The sequence below is a fragment of the Oncorhynchus kisutch genome, linkage group LG19, assembly GCF_002021735.2.
Source record: "Oncorhynchus kisutch isolate 150728-3 linkage group LG19, Okis_V2, whole genome shotgun sequence".
Classification (NCBI taxonomy): Eukaryota; Metazoa; Chordata; class Actinopteri; order Salmoniformes; family Salmonidae; genus Oncorhynchus; species Oncorhynchus kisutch.
The window spans coordinates 33527729-33544367 of record NC_034192.2 but is presented as its reverse complement, the minus strand read 5'-3'; the positions used below and the strand labels follow the sequence as shown (position 1 = coordinate 33544367).

Here is a 16639-nt window from a genome sequence, read left to right as displayed (position 1 = left end):
CATATCTAGGGATATGGCGGTCATGACATTTTGTCAGCTGGTGATTGTCAAGCAAATAACTGCGTTCTCATGGTAATTGACTGTTAATTAGCATAAACACATTTAGCATCTCCTAGCTTCCAAGCATAGCCTACAAGCTACTGATGTGGAACATCTACATTTTAAAAAGTCTAATAAACACATTTAATATAGCCAGTGGTGGAAAAAGTACCCAACTGTCATACTTGAGTAAAAGTAAAGATACCTCAAAGATAAATTGCTCAGGTAAAAGTGAAAGTCACCCAGTTAAAATATTACTTGAGTAAAAGTTGAAAAGTATTTGGTTTTAAATATACTTAAGTATATAAAAAGAAAATATAATTGCAAAAATATATTTATGTATCAAAAGTAAAAGTATAAATGATTTCAAATTGCTTATATTAAGCAAACCAGATGGCACAATTATTATTCTTTGTTTTATGTCAGGATAGCCAGGGGCAAACGTAATTTACAAATGAAGCATTTGTGTTTAGTGAGTCCGCCAGATCAGAGGCAGTAGCTATAATCATGTTGTCTTGACAAGTGTGTGAATTGGACCATTTTCCTTATGTGCTAAGCATTCGAAATGTAACGAATACATTTGGGTGTTAGGGAAAATGTATGGAGTAAAAAGTACATCATTTTCTTCAGGAACGTAGCGAAGTGAATGAAAAGTTGTCAAACATATAAATAGTAAAGTAAAGATACCCCCCCAAAAAAAGTAGTACTTTAAAGTATTTTTACTTACAGTTGAAGTCGGAAGTTTACATACACCTTAGCCAAATACATTTTTTTTTCTCACAATTCCTGACATTTAGTCCAAGTAAAAATTCCCTGTTAGGATCACCACTTTATTTTAAGAATGTGAAATGTCAGAATAATAGTAAAGAGAATGATTTATTTCAGCTTTTATTTCTTTCATCACATTCCTAGTGTCACGTTCTGACCTTTATTTCCTTTGTTTTGTATTCATTATTTAGTATGGTCAGGGCGTGAGTTGGGGTGGGCAGTCTATGTTTGATTTTCTATGATTTGGGGATTTTTATGTTTCGGCCAAGTATGGTTCTCAATCAGAGGCAGGTGTCATTAGTTGTCTCTGATTGAGAATCATACTTAGGTGGCCTGGGTTGCACTGTTTGTTTGTGGGTGATTGTCTATGTTAGTTGTTTGTGTCAGCACAGTCCTTATGATAGCTTCATGGTCTTTATTTGTTTATTGTTTTTGTATTCAGTGTTCAGTTCTTTCTTTAATTAAACATTCATCATGAACACATACCACGCCGCATTTTGGTCCTCTGATCCTTCTCGCCTCTCCTCTTCAGATGAAGAGGAGGAAGATCGTGACACCTAGTGGGTCAGAAGTTTACATACACTCTTTAAATTGTTTAACCTGGGTCAAAAGTTTCGGGTAGCCTTCCACAAGCTTCCCACAATAAGTTGGGTGAATTTTGGCCCATTCCTCCTGACAGAGCTGGTGTAACTGAGTCAGGTTTGTAGGCCTCTTTGCTCACACACGCATTTTCAGTTCTGCCCACACATTTTCTATAGGATTGAGGTCAGGGCTTTGTGATGGCCACTCGAATACCTTGACTTGGTTGTCCTTAAGCCATTTTGACAAACTTTGGAAGTATGCTTGGGGTCATTGGAAGACCTATTTGCGACCAAGCTTCAATTTCCTGACTGATGTCTTGAGATGTTGCTTCAATATATCCACATAATTTTCCTACCTCATGATGCCATCTATTTTGTGAAGTGCACCAGTCCCTCCTGTAGCAAAGCACCCCCACAACATGATGCTGCCACCCCCGTGCTTCACGGTTGGGATGGTGTTCTTCAGGCTTGAAAGCCTCCCCTTTTTTCCTCCAAATATAACAATGGACATTATGGCTAAACAGGTCTATTTTTGTTTCATCAGACCAGAGGACATTTCTCCAAAAAGTACGATCTTTGTCCCCATGTGCAGTTGCAAACCGTAGTGTGGCTTTTTTATGTCGGTTTTGGAGCAGTGGCTTCTTCCTTGCTGAGCGGCCTTTCAGGTTATGTCGATACAGGACTCGTCGATACAGGATATAAATCATTTTGTACCTGTTCCTCCAGCATCTTCACAAGATCCTTTGCTGTTGTTCTGGGATTGATTTGCACTTTTCGCACCAAAGTACGTTCACTAGGAGACAGAACGTGTCTCCTTCCTGAGCGGTGTGACGGCTGTGTGGTTCCATGGTGTTTGGTAAGACAAGAGGTGGCAGACTATGTATTTTTGTAAATAACAGCTGGTGCACAATATCTAAGGAAGTCTCGATCTATTGCTCTCCTGAGGTAGAATATATCATGATAAGCTGTATACCACACTATCTACCTGGAGAGTAGAGAACATGCTCACCCAGAGGCGGCACTCCTAGTAGCCAGGGAATTTAATGCAGGGAAACTTAAACCAAATTTCTAACAGCATATTAAACGTGCAACCAGAGGGGAAAAAAACCCTGGACACTTTTTTGGTTACTACATGATTCCATATGTGTTATTTCATAGTTTTGATGTCTTCACTATTATTTCTACAATAAAGAAAAAAATAAAGAAAAACCCTGGATTGAGTAGGTGTGTCCAAACTTTTGACTGGTACTGTATGTCTAGATGTTTAATGCATTCTAAGACGGCGCGATGCAACTCTAATGATGATTTGAAAACAGTTGAATGAAAGGCTTGAGCTTTGAGAAAATGGCGCCGGAGGAGATGGCCGCCGTTTTACGGTCTCCTAACCAATTGTGCTATGATGTGATTTTTTTCCGCGAAGTTTGTAAATTATTTTGTACATAATGTTTCTATAACCGTATCTTACGGCAGAAAAGAGCTTCTAGATATCAGGACAGCGATCACTCACCTCGGGTTAGACAAGATTTTTTCAACAACAACAACAGCAGCAGCAGCAAGCAGGACTCACACGATATTCTCCAAACACCCCACAGGGCAGACATCCCAATTATTCGCAAAAGGAAGCTACTCAGAGGACAATGAGCCGGATGCCTCGTCTGGACCCGCAGAAGACAACTAGGAAAGCTTCCATTACCATCAACATTACTCGCCAACATGCAATCATTGGACAATGAACTAGACGTGGTACGATCACGAATATCCTACCAACGGGACATGAAAAAATGTAATATCCTATGATCATTTCACGGAATCGTGGCTGAATGGCGACATGGATATTCAGCTAGCGGGATACACGCTGCACCGGCAGGATAGAACAGCACACTCCGGTAAAACCAGGGGGAGCGCTCTGTGTATATTTGTAAACAACAGCTAGTCACAAAATCTAAGGAAGTCTCTAGATTTTGCTCGCCTGAAGTAGAGTATATTATGATAAATTGCAGGCCACACAACTTGCCTAGAGAGTTCTCAGCTATACTTTTCGTGGCTGTTTATTTACCACCACATACAGATGCTGGCACTAGACCGCACTCAGTCAGCTGTATAAGGAAATACGCAAACAGGAAACCACTCACCCAGAGGCGGCGATCCTAGTGGCCAGAGACTTTAATGCAGGGAAACTTAAATCAGTTCTGCCAAATCTCTATCAACATGTTAAATGTGCAACCAGAGGGGGAAACAGGACGTCGTCCCCACAGTGACTGTACGTACATACCCCAACCAGAAGCCATGGATTACAGGCAACATTCGCACTGAGCTAAAGGGTAGAGCTGCCGCTTTCAAGGTGCGGGACTCTAACCCGGAAGCTTACAAGACATTCCGCTATGCCCTGCGACGAACCATCAAACAGGTAAAGCGTCAATACAGGGCTAAGATTGAATCATTCTCCACCGGCTCCGACGCTCGTCGGATGTGGCAGGGCTTGCAAACTATTACAGACTACAAAGGGAAGCACAGCCGCGAGCTGCCCAGTGACACGAGCCTACCAGACGAGTTAAATCACTTCTATGCTCGGTTCGAGGCAAGCAACATTGAGGCAAGCTTGAGAGCATCAGCTGTTCCGGACGACTGTGTGATCAAGCTCTCCGTAGCCGACATGAGTAAGACCTTTAAACAGGTCAACATTCACAAGGCTGTGGGCCAGATGGATTACCAGGATGTGTGTTCTGGGCATGCGCTGACCAACTGGCAGGTGTCTTCACTGACATTTTCAACATGTCCCTGATTGAGTCTGTAATACCAACATGCTTCAAGCAGACCACCATAGTCCCTGTGCCCAAGAACACTAAGGCAACCTCCCTAAATGACTACAGATGCATGGCACTCACGTCCATAGCCATGAAGTGCTTTGAAAGGTTGGTGATGGCTCACATCAACACCATTATCCCATTATCCCAGAAACCCTAGACCCACTCCACTTTGCATACCGCCCAAAATATCGACAGATGATGCAATCTCTATTGCACTCCACACTGCCCTTTCCCACCTGGACAAAAGGAAGACCTATGTAGAATGCTATTCATTGACTACAGCTCAGCGTTCAACACCATAGTACCATCAAAGCTCATCACTAAGCTAAGGAACCTGGGAGTAAACACATCTGCAACTGGATCCTGGACTTCCTGACGGGCCGCCCCAGGTGGTGAGGGTAGGTAGAAACACATCTGCCACGCTGATCCTGAACACTGGAGCTCCCCAGGGGTGCGTGCTCAGTCCCCTCCTGTACTCCCTGTTCACCCACGACTGCATGGTCAGGCACGACTCCAACACCATCATTAAGTTTGCTGACGACACAACAGTGGTAGGCCTGAACACCGACAACGACGAGACAGCCTATAGGGAGGAGGTCAGAGACCTGGCCGGGTGGTGCCAGAATAACAACCTATCTCTCAACTTAACCAAGACTAAGGAGATGATTGTGGACTACAGGAAAAGGAGCACCGAGCACGTCCCCATTCTCATCGTCTGGGCTGTAGTGGAGCAGGTTGAGGGCTTCAAATTCCTTGGTGTCCACATCAACAACAAACTAGAATAGTCCAAACACACCAAGACAGTCATGAAGAGGGCACGACAAAGCCTATTCCCCCTCAGGAAACTCAAAAGATTTAGCATGGGTCCTGAGATCCTCAAAAGGTTCTACAGCTGCAACATCGAGAGCATCCTGACCAGTTGCATCACTGCCTGGTACGGCAATTGCTCAGCCTCCGACAGCAAGGCACTTCAGAGGGTAGTGTGTACGGCCTAGTAGATCACTGGGGCAAAGCTGCCTGCCATCCAGGACCTCTATACCAGGTGGTGTCAGAGGAAGGCCCTGAAAATTGTCAAAGACCCCAGCCACCCCAGTCATAGACTGTTCTCTCTACTACGGCATGGCAAGCGGTACCGGAGTGCTACGTCTAGGACAAAAAGGCTTCTCAACAGTTTTTACCCCCAAGCCATACGACTCCTGAACAGGTAACCAAATGGTTACCCGGACTATTTGCATTGTGTGCCCCCCCCCCAACCCCTCTTTTACACTGCTGCTACGCATATTGAAGATGTTAGAAGAAGTGTCTACATTTAGCCTACTTTCGTCAGCCAACAAGATGAGTAGGCCTAACGAGCCTATGTCAATCTACTAACCCCCATAGTACAAAAGTTGACCTATTATATTGGTCAACTTGTCCTTCTGTGCAATAAATAAATATTGCAAACATACTCTTGGATAGTTGTGGGATGCGATAGATCCCAAATTAATACAACCACTAGCATAAAAAAAGCAATGAGGCTGATGCAACAGGTCAGAACGTTTAGCTTAAAATGTTGATCAACTATTAGGCTGTTTCTTCACATTATAAGCACAAAAAATCACACAAGGCAGTAGGCTTTGAGCGTGAATGTTCCAAAATGCAATAAATTAGCGGGAAAACACTGTTCTCAAAAGTTAACACAGATGTGATTATGCTTGTAATGCCTTATTATGAAGGTGCATTTATTTGGTGAAAATGATCTTCCCCGAATTTGACATTTGTTTTCCAGTGAAAGGCGCTGCATTGTCCATCCAACATCTGCATTGGCATGTAGCATTTACGGTGATATGGCCTCTGCAGAAGTCTGGGCAATCATACTTTTTCCGCTTTACAGAGTAGCGCAGAGCTGTTGTGAAGGAAGTTGTCAAGGAAGTGAGTTTGTGTTTATACAGGACCTAGCGCCCTCACCTACCGTCAACCAATCATGTCAACGCAGAGCAATACTGAGCCCTACGCAAAATGACAAAATCTGAGAGGCACGCGACAATGCGGTACGGAGCTCAATTTGGCATCTGCATGCGTCCGGGTGCTCCGCAATTACATCACGCCATCCATACACCGCCTTCGACCACATTTTCGGATCAAGCATAAATTGGCTCTTAGGCACTACACCGGTTGTAAAGCAGATTAATGTGCTTAATTTTAAGAAGTTATTTGTCCACTTTTAGTTGTGACACAAACGTTATCAAAACATATAGGCCTAAGGGCCAGGCTACATGAGGTGTGCGACTAGGATTTGAAAAAGTTTTTAAAAAAGCATTCTCTTTTCTTGCCTTACTGAACACGCTGGGCATTATTATTGATAATAAATCATTGATGCCCATCGTTGATAGGCTAATATAATCACCAATCAGGCTATTCATAATGTAATGTTGTCTTACATATACTAAATAATATGTTTGAAATTAGTTTTGATTTAGAATGGACCATTATAATGCACCTATCTCAGAACAGGGGCACGGAAAAAGAAATACATGTCATCTATGCACTTAAATAGCGAATGGAAGACGCTTTTCCCGTGGTTCATTTTCATACCAGCCAGGCAGGCTATACTCCGGTTGTAAAGCAAAGAAATTACCTTAATATTAGGAAAGCTGATAAATAAATATAGTAGGCCTAGTCTATAGAAAGCTAATTGCATCCTCCTCTTTTTAATAGAGGTAATCAAAACTCTGTTTTCTCACACAATTGCGTAGCCTATAGAAATGTTGCGCAACATGAGCTCATGGGCTCTCATGAAGTGATTGATTTTATTTTTGAAAACATTTGCATTGATGTCAGAGTGATTAGAGGGACAATAGAGTGCTGAGTACCAGGCAGTTAGCAAGTTTGGTAGGCTACTAATGACCATCAGCAGCATCAGAGCTTGAACCCTAATTACGCAACTAAATGGTCACGTGGAATTTGAATGTGGTCATGACTGCCGGTGCGGTGGTAATATGGTCACTGTAACAGCCCTATTCATTGCTAACCACCTCAGTGGCTTTCCATAGCTCCCCTACATACATCACAGCTAGCGCTGTCCATTGTGCTGACACAGTGCAGAGAAGATTTAGATTTTGCGCCAACGTGTCACTTTAACTTTTTAACTTTTAATCATTTTAACTTTTTTTGAGATTTTTATAAAGGGACATAAAAGTAAAACTGAGGAGGCACACGTTTCAACTGAGCCCCCTTTTGCTCCCTCGTGGAGCCGGGACAGGGTTTCCCCTGTGGCGAGCGGCGCAGTGGCGACTTTCTTTCAGTGGCTATTAAACCCCATGACTGCAGCCAGTCACTCCCTGATAACACCAGCCTCCCTCCTCACTGACGGAATTAAATACGGAGCCCCACTGAACTGGCATATACCACTGATGCTTAGCAAACATGCAGAAATGTGTTCTGTGCAGGAGCTGTGGTTTCTGATAAGATTTCCTGGTGAGGTTACTAAGGAAACTCAGATTTTAACCCACTTGTTTCGTTTTTTTCTGAGTGAGCGGTTGGTACCCAGGGTGGAATTGCGGGTTTACTTCCCTCCCTTAGGCCTCCGCTGCGTTAAAACTTTAATTCCAGCTAAATTTCACACTGAGGGGTGCCGTCTTTGGCTGAAGGAACATTAAATATAAAGACTTCAGATCCAATTAGGCTACATTATGCATGATGGAGGAGGAAGAGTCAGAGAAGGAAATGGTTTCATTGCCCCCTCCAAACATGTTGACAGTCCCCTATTTATTTCTGGGGCCCCCAGAGACCCCATTACACTGAGCTTTCTCAGAACACATGGCGCTTGTAACGTCAGGGAAGGGGGTTTGACTCCAGGGACCAGCCATTCGTAAAATGTATGTACGCATGACTGTAAGTCGCTTTCGATAAAAGCGTCTGCTAAATGGTATATATTACTATAATTATTTTTAGGTTCATTATTACTTCATCCTCCTCTCTTGTCTCTGGATGAATAGATTATGCACTACACACACACCTATAGAACACTACACACACACTTATAGAACACTACACACACACACACACACACACTTATAGAACACTACACACACACTTATAGAACACTACACACACACACACACTTATAGAGCACTACACACACACTTATAGAACACTACACACACACTTATAGAACACTACACACACACTTATAGAGCACTACACACACACTTATAGAACACTACACACACACTTATAGAACACTACACACACACACACACACACTTATAGAACACTAAACACACACTTATAGAACACTACACACACACACACTTATAGAACACTACACACACACTTATAGAACACTACACACACACTTATAGAACACGACACACACACACACACTTATAGAACACTAAACACACACTTATAGAACAATAAACACACACACACTTATAGAACACTAAACACACACACTTATAGAACACTACACACACACACACACACTTATAGAACACTACACACACACTTATAGAACACTACACACACACTTATAGAACACTACACACACACTTATAGAACACGACACACACACACACACACTTATAGAACACTAAACACACACTTATAGAACAATAAACACACACACACTTATAGAACACGACACACACACACTTATAGAACACTAAACACACACTTATAGAACACTACACACACACACTTATAGAACACTACACACACACACTTATGGAACACTACACACACACTTATAGAACACTACACACACACACACTTATAGAACACTAAACACACACACTTGTAGAACACTACACACACACACACACACACACTTATAGAACACTAAACACACACTTATAGAACACTACACACACACACTTATAGAACACTACACACACACTTATAGAACACTACACACACACACTTATAGAACACTACACACACACACACTTATAGAACACTACACACACACACACTTATAGAACACTACACACACACACACTTATAGAACACTAAACACACACACTTGTAGAACACTACACACACACACACACACACTTATAGAACACTACACACACACACTTATAGAACACTACACACACACTTATAGAACACTACACACACACACTTATAGAACACTAAACACACACACTTGTAGAACACTACACACACACACTTTTAGAACACTACACACACACTTATAGAACAATACACACACACACTTATAGAACACTAAACACACAAACTTATAGAACACTACACACACACTTATAGAACACTACACATACACACTTATAGAACACTACACACACATTTATAGAACACTACACACACATTTATAGAACACTACACACACACTTATAGAACACTACACACACAAACGTATAGAACACTTACACACACACTTATAGAACACTACACACACACTTATAGAACACTACACACACACACTTATAGAACACTACACACACACTTATAGAACACTACACACACACACACTTATAGAACACTAAACACACACACTTGTAGAACACTACACACCCACACACACACTTATAGAACACTAAACACACACTTATAGAACACTACACACACACACTTATAGAACACTACACACACACTTATAGAACACTACACACACACACTTATAGAACACTACACACACACACACTTATAGAACACTACACACACACTTATAGAACACTACACACACACACACTTATAGAACACTAAACACACACACTTGTAGAACACTACACACACACACACACACACTTATAGAACACTACACACACACACTTATAGAACACTAAACACACACACTTGTAGAACACTACACACACACACTTTTAGAACACTACACACACACTTATAGAACAATACACACACACACTTATAGAACACTAAACACACAAACTTATAGAACACTACACACACACTTATAGAACACTACACATACACACTTATAGAACACTACACACACATTTATAGAACACTACACACACACTTATAGAACACTACACACACAAACGTATAGAACACTTACACACACACTTATAGAACACTACACACACACTTATAGAACACTACACACACACTTATAGAACACTACACACACACACACTTATAGAACACTACACACACACACACACACTTATAGAACACTACACACACACTTATAGAACACTACACACACACTTATAGAACAATAAACACACACACACTTATAGAACACTAAACACACACACTTATAGAACACGACACACACACACACACACACACTTATAGAACACTAAACACACACTTATAGAACACTACACACACACTTATAGAACACTACACACTGTTACAGACCTATATCCATCCTGCCCTGCCTATCTAAGGTCTTCGAAAGCCAAGTCAACAAACAGGTCACTGACCATCTCGAATCCCACCGTACCTTCTCCGCTGTGCAATCTGGTTTCCGAGCCGGCCACGGGTGCACCTCAGCCACGCTCAAGGTACTAAACGATATCATAACCACCATCGATAAAAGACAGTACTGTGCAGCCGTCTTCATCGACCTTGCCAAGGCTTTCGACTCTGTCAATCACCATATTCTTATCGGCAGACTCAGTAGCCTCGGTTTTTCGGATGACTGCCTTGCCTGGTTCACCAATTACTTTGCAGACAGAGTTCAGTGTGTCAAATCGGAGGGCATGCTGTCCGGTCCTCTGGCAGTCTCTATGGGGGTGCCACTGGGTTCAATCCTCGGGCCGACTCTTTTCTCTGTATATATCAATGATGTTGCTCTTGCTGCGGGCGATTCCCTGATCCACCTCTACGCAGACGACACCATTCTATATACTTCTGGCCCGTCCTTGGACACTGTGCTATCTAACCTCCAAACGAGCTTCAATGCCATACAACACTCCTTCCGGCCTCCAACTGCTCTTAAACGCTAGTAAAACCAAATGCATGCTTTTCAACCGTTCGCTGCCTGCACCCGCCCGCCTGACCAGCATCACCACCCTGGATGGTTCCGACCTTGAATATGTGGACATCTATAAGTACCTAGGTGTCTGGCTAGACTGTAAACTCTCCTTCCAGACTCATATCAAACATCTCCAATCGAAAATCAAATCAAGAGTCGGCTTTCTATTCCGCAACAAAGCCTCCTTCACTCACGCCGCCAAACTTACCCTAGTAAAACTGACTATCCTACCGATCCTCGACTTCGGCGATGTCATCTACAAAATTGCTTCCAACACTCTTCTCAGCAAACTGGATGCAGTTTATCACAGTGCCATCCGTTTTGTCACTAAAGCACCTTATACCACCCACCACTGCGACTTGTATGCTCTAGTCGGCTGGCACTCACTACATATTCGTCGCCAGACCCACTGGCTCCAGGTCATCTAAAAGTCCATGCTAGGTAAAGCTCCGCCTTATCTCAGTTCACTGGTCACAATGGCAACACCCATCCGTAGCACGCGCTCCAGCAGGTGTATCTCACTGATCATCCCTAAAGCCAACACCTCATTTGGCCGCCTTTCGTTCCAGTTCTCTGCTGCCTGTGACTGGAACGAATTGCAAAAATCGCTGAAGTTGGAGACTTTTATCTCCCTCACCAACTTCAAACATCTGCTATCTGAGCAGTTAACCGATTGCTGCAGCTGTACATAGTCTATCGGTAAATAGCCCACCCATTTTTACCTACCTCATCCCCATACTGTTTTTATTTATTTACTTTTCTGCTCTTTTGCACACCAATATCTCTACCTGTACATGACCATCTGATCATTTATCACTCCAGTGTTATTAATCTGCAAAATTGTAATTATTCGCCTACCTCCTCATGCCTTTTGCACACAATGTATATAGACTCCCCTTTTTTTTTCTTTCTACTGTGTTATTGACTTGTTAATTGTTTACTCTATGTGTAACTCTGTGTTGTCTGTTCACACTGCTATGCTTTATCTTGGCCAGGTCGCAGTTGCAAATGAGAACTTGTTCTCAACTAGCCTACCTACCTGGGTGAAATAAAAAAAATCAAAATAAACACACACACTTATAGAACACTACACACACACTTATAGAACACTACACACACACTTATAGAACACTACACACACACACGTATAGAACACTACACACACACACTTATAGAACACAATACACACACACTTATAGAACACTACACACACACACTTATATAACACTACACACGCACACTTATAGAACGCTACACACACACACATACTTATAGAACACTACACACACACTTATAGAACACTACACACACACTTATAGAACACTACACACACACACTTATAGAACACAATACAGGCACACTTATAGAACACTACACACACACACTTATAGAACACTACACACACACTTATAGAACACTACACACACACTTATAGAACACAATACACGCACACTTATAGAACACTACACACACACTTATAGAACACTACACACACACTTATAGAACACAATACACGCACACTTATAGAACACTACACACACACTTATAGAACACTACACACACACTTATAGAACACTAAACGCACACTTATAGAACACTAAACACACACTTATAGAACACTACACACACACTTATAGAACACTACACACACACTTATAGAACACTACACACACACACACTTATAGAACACTACACACACACACACTTATAGAACACTACACACATACACGTATAGAACACAACACACGCACACTTATAGAACACTACACACACACGTATAGAACACTACACACACACACTTATAGAACACTACACACACACACACACACTTATAGAACACTACACACACACACACACACGTATAGAACACTACACACACACACACGTATAGAACACTACACACACACACTTATAGAACACTACACACACACACACTTATAGAACACTACACACACACGTATAGAACACTACACACACACACTTATAGAACACTACACACATACGTATAGAACACTACACACACACACTTATAGAACATTACACACACACGTATAGAACACTACACACACACATACTTATAGAGCGATGCGCACACACACAAGCACACGCAGGCACACACACACACAAACTGAAAGGGACACTTCCCCACGCACTGAAATACTGCAGAACAAATCCACTTAAGATCAATAACTCACATTTCGAAAACCCTGTAATTCTCCACAGAAAACTCCATACAATTTCCCTCTCCGCTTTGTCTGAAAAGTTTTAGAGCAACGTCACACTTGGGGAGTGAGAGCTCCTTAGATTATAAAGGAATATTGCATACAAATGGGGACATAGAGAAAAGAAAAGGGATGGTGGGAGGAAAGGGGTGAGGAAGGAGGAGGGTGGAGTGTAGAGGAGGGGAGGGAATCTATTGTGATTTTAGCAGGTATATACTAAGTAATAAAATCTGTAGTATGGGTGGGAGGGAGGAAACAGCACAGTGGGCTATAATCTCTTAGCAGTAGATAGAGAGATAGAGAGATTAGCAGGAGAGAGAGAGAGAGAGATTAGCAGGAGAGAGAGAGAGAGAGAGAGAGAGAGAGAGAGAGAGAGATGGTTTGTGACTATGGTTTTTGTCCTGTTAATTTGGAAGCTGATTTCACAGCAGCAGTCTGTGGCAGTGGAGGGGAAGGGGGAGGGGGAGGTGAGGACCACTCTCACTGTCAATACGGCTCTCTCTCCTCAGAGACACACTGCACAAACTGACAGCTGAGAAAATTGGAACGTAGGTGGAAAGAGCATTCTGCTGTAGTACAGGACCAATTATGGTGTGTGTGTGTGTATGTGTGTGTGTGCAACAACACACATCTGCCTTCCTGCCTGCCTGTTTGTGTTTGGGGGACATATCATACCAAATGGAGATGTTTTTACCGGGAAATGGATTTAAAAAAAACTGAAACCATTGCAAGGAAGGATTTTGTCAATGTTCAACTACAGAATAAGGACGAGTGCAGAACAAGCCCCTGAATGTGAGAGACTCTATCTCTCCTCCTCTTATATTCTGCACCCGGCATCTGCTTGTTTGGCTCCACAACTCTCAGCTTTCAACTAGTTGAATTCCCCTCTCCATCAACACAGAGCAGCTGGGTCTTTTTAACATGTCAAATAAAAAGATTTCAGCTGAACCACTCTTATTTAACTAGAGTTCAGGGTATCTTTTATAGATTCACCACTGGGTGGTTTTAACCAGTGGTGTAAAGTACTTAAGTACAAATACTTTAAAGTACTACTTAAGTAGTTTTTTTGGGATATCTGTACTTTACTTTACTATATATATGTTTGACAACTTTTTCTTCACTACATTCCTAAAGAAAATGATGTACTTTTTACTCCATACGTTTTCCCTGACACCCAAAAGTACTCGTTACATTTTGAATGCTTAGCAGGACAGGTGCAGGACAGGTGGACAGGTGGTCCAATGGTCCAATTTATGCACTTATCAAGAGAACATCCCTGGTCATCCCTACTGCCTCTCATCTGGCGGACTCACTAAACACACATGCTTCATTTGTAAATTATGTATCCGTAAATTTAAAAAACAAGAAAATAGTGCCGTCTGGTTTGCTTAATATAAAGAATTTGAAATTATTTATACTTTTGATACTTAAGTATATTTTAGAAATTACATTTACTTTTGATACTTAAGTATATTTAAAACCAAATACTTTAAAACTTTTAATAAAGTAGTATTTTACTGGGTGACTTTCACTTTTACTTAAGTCATTTTCTATTAAGGTATCTTTACCTTTACTCAAGTATGACAATACAGTACTTTTTCCACCACTACTTTCAAAACACACCACGGCCATTTTGTTGGTCCCGATCGCTCCTGCAGATAACAGCCAGAGTGTTAAATCCTGAAATAGAGTCGTTATTTTGATAGATGGCCAAATTAAGAGAGCCTCAAATCGAAGTGGTTGCTAATTGAAAGTAGGTAAATCCCTTTGGAGGGAGGGAGGGTTTAGGTATGTACTGCTCTCAAAGTGCTTGCTTCCCTCTATCCTTAATGTTACCGATGGGCTAACCTTAAACTAAGGTTAGTGTCAAAGCACTAAAACATAACCTAGTAGCCCTATTCATTCCAAACAGGTAAATAACGAGTTTCTAGGGAGAGACAAAGTGTTACTGGTTTGTGCTGTGAAGGCGCCTTTGAATTTGTTTGATCAATACGAGTCAACTGGATGGTAACTCAAACACACATTCCTGCAGCTCGGCATGAATGATGGTTTCCACTCAAGCAATTTGTAACTATAGTTCACTGTAGTTACTGTGTATCTGCCTATAGTAAATGAATTAAATCACACTTTCTATAGAAGCCATGGAATGAGTTGAATGTTCATTAGTGCCACAGAAAAAAACTTGGAATAAAATGGGAGGGTAGCTCTCCAGGAACAGGGTTGGAGAACCCTGCATTGTAAGAAAATCCTAATTATTACCTACCATTTTGTCACACCCTGGCCATAGAGAGGCTGTTTATTCTCTATTTTGGTTAGGCCAGGGTGTGACTAGGGTGGGCATTCTGTGTTATTTTTTCTATGTTTTTGTATTTCTTTGTTTTTGGCCGGGTATGGTTCTCAATCAGGGACAGCTGTCTGTCGTTGTCTCTGATTGAAAACCATACTTAGGTAGCTCTTGCCCACATGGGTTTTGTGGGTAGTTGTTTTCTGTTTAGTGTTTGTATCACCTTTCAGAACTGTTTCAGTTATTCCTTTTGTTACTTTGTATTTAGTGTTCAGTTCTATTTAATAAATATGAACACGTACCACGCTGCATCTTGGTCCCTACCTTCTTCCTCTGAATGCCGTTACACATTTTGGCTTGTTTCAGTGTTTGTGTGATGTAGCTTTTGAAAGGGGCCCAACACAGTACCTGGTGGAACTCCCTCTGGTGTTGGACGGCCCCCACGTCACCCCCTATGGGCAGCTGCTCTGACAGCTCCTCGTCCTTGGCCGTCAGCCATTCTATGATCTCCTGGAGGGAGAGCTGCAGCTTCCCACTGTTGTCTGAGAACGCCTCAAGCCGCACCCTGCGGACACATGGACAGACAGACAGACAGACAGACAGACATATAATAACCACAGTTAGGCGATGGCTGCTCATGATCCCCAATACATCTACCACCATTTATGACATTTGTAAACTACCGTCCCACAATCCTCAGTGTCAACTGAGTATCACTTAATGTTACAGATGCCTCTTTAAAAACATGACAACAGACAAATTGTATGAGATGATGAAGGAATGTATGGGATATTCAATCAGTACTGTATAAGTACAAATTATGTGTCGCTGCTGGATGAGTTTCTTTGACATTAATCGATATGATGCAATTTAATATTCCTTTCCTGTGCGGCGTTTACATACCATTTTTCTCAATTCTGCATATATCAACACATATGCAAGCTAAAACATTAAATCAATCATACCCGGTGTATATTACCATACAC

General features: G+C 41.8%; 1 protein-coding gene across 1 annotated transcript in view; it reads right to left on the bottom strand.

The window, feature by feature from the left end:
- The window catches only part of drp2 (dystrophin related protein 2), a 154801-nt gene that overhangs the window by 73880 nt on the left and 64282 nt on the right, over positions 1-16639 (bottom strand). The window contains exon 3 of the mRNA XM_020509411.2: positions 16062-16218. Coding sequence (XP_020365000.2) covers positions 16062-16218 — 157 coding nt within the window. The remainder of the gene's footprint in view (positions 1-16061; positions 16219-16639) is intronic.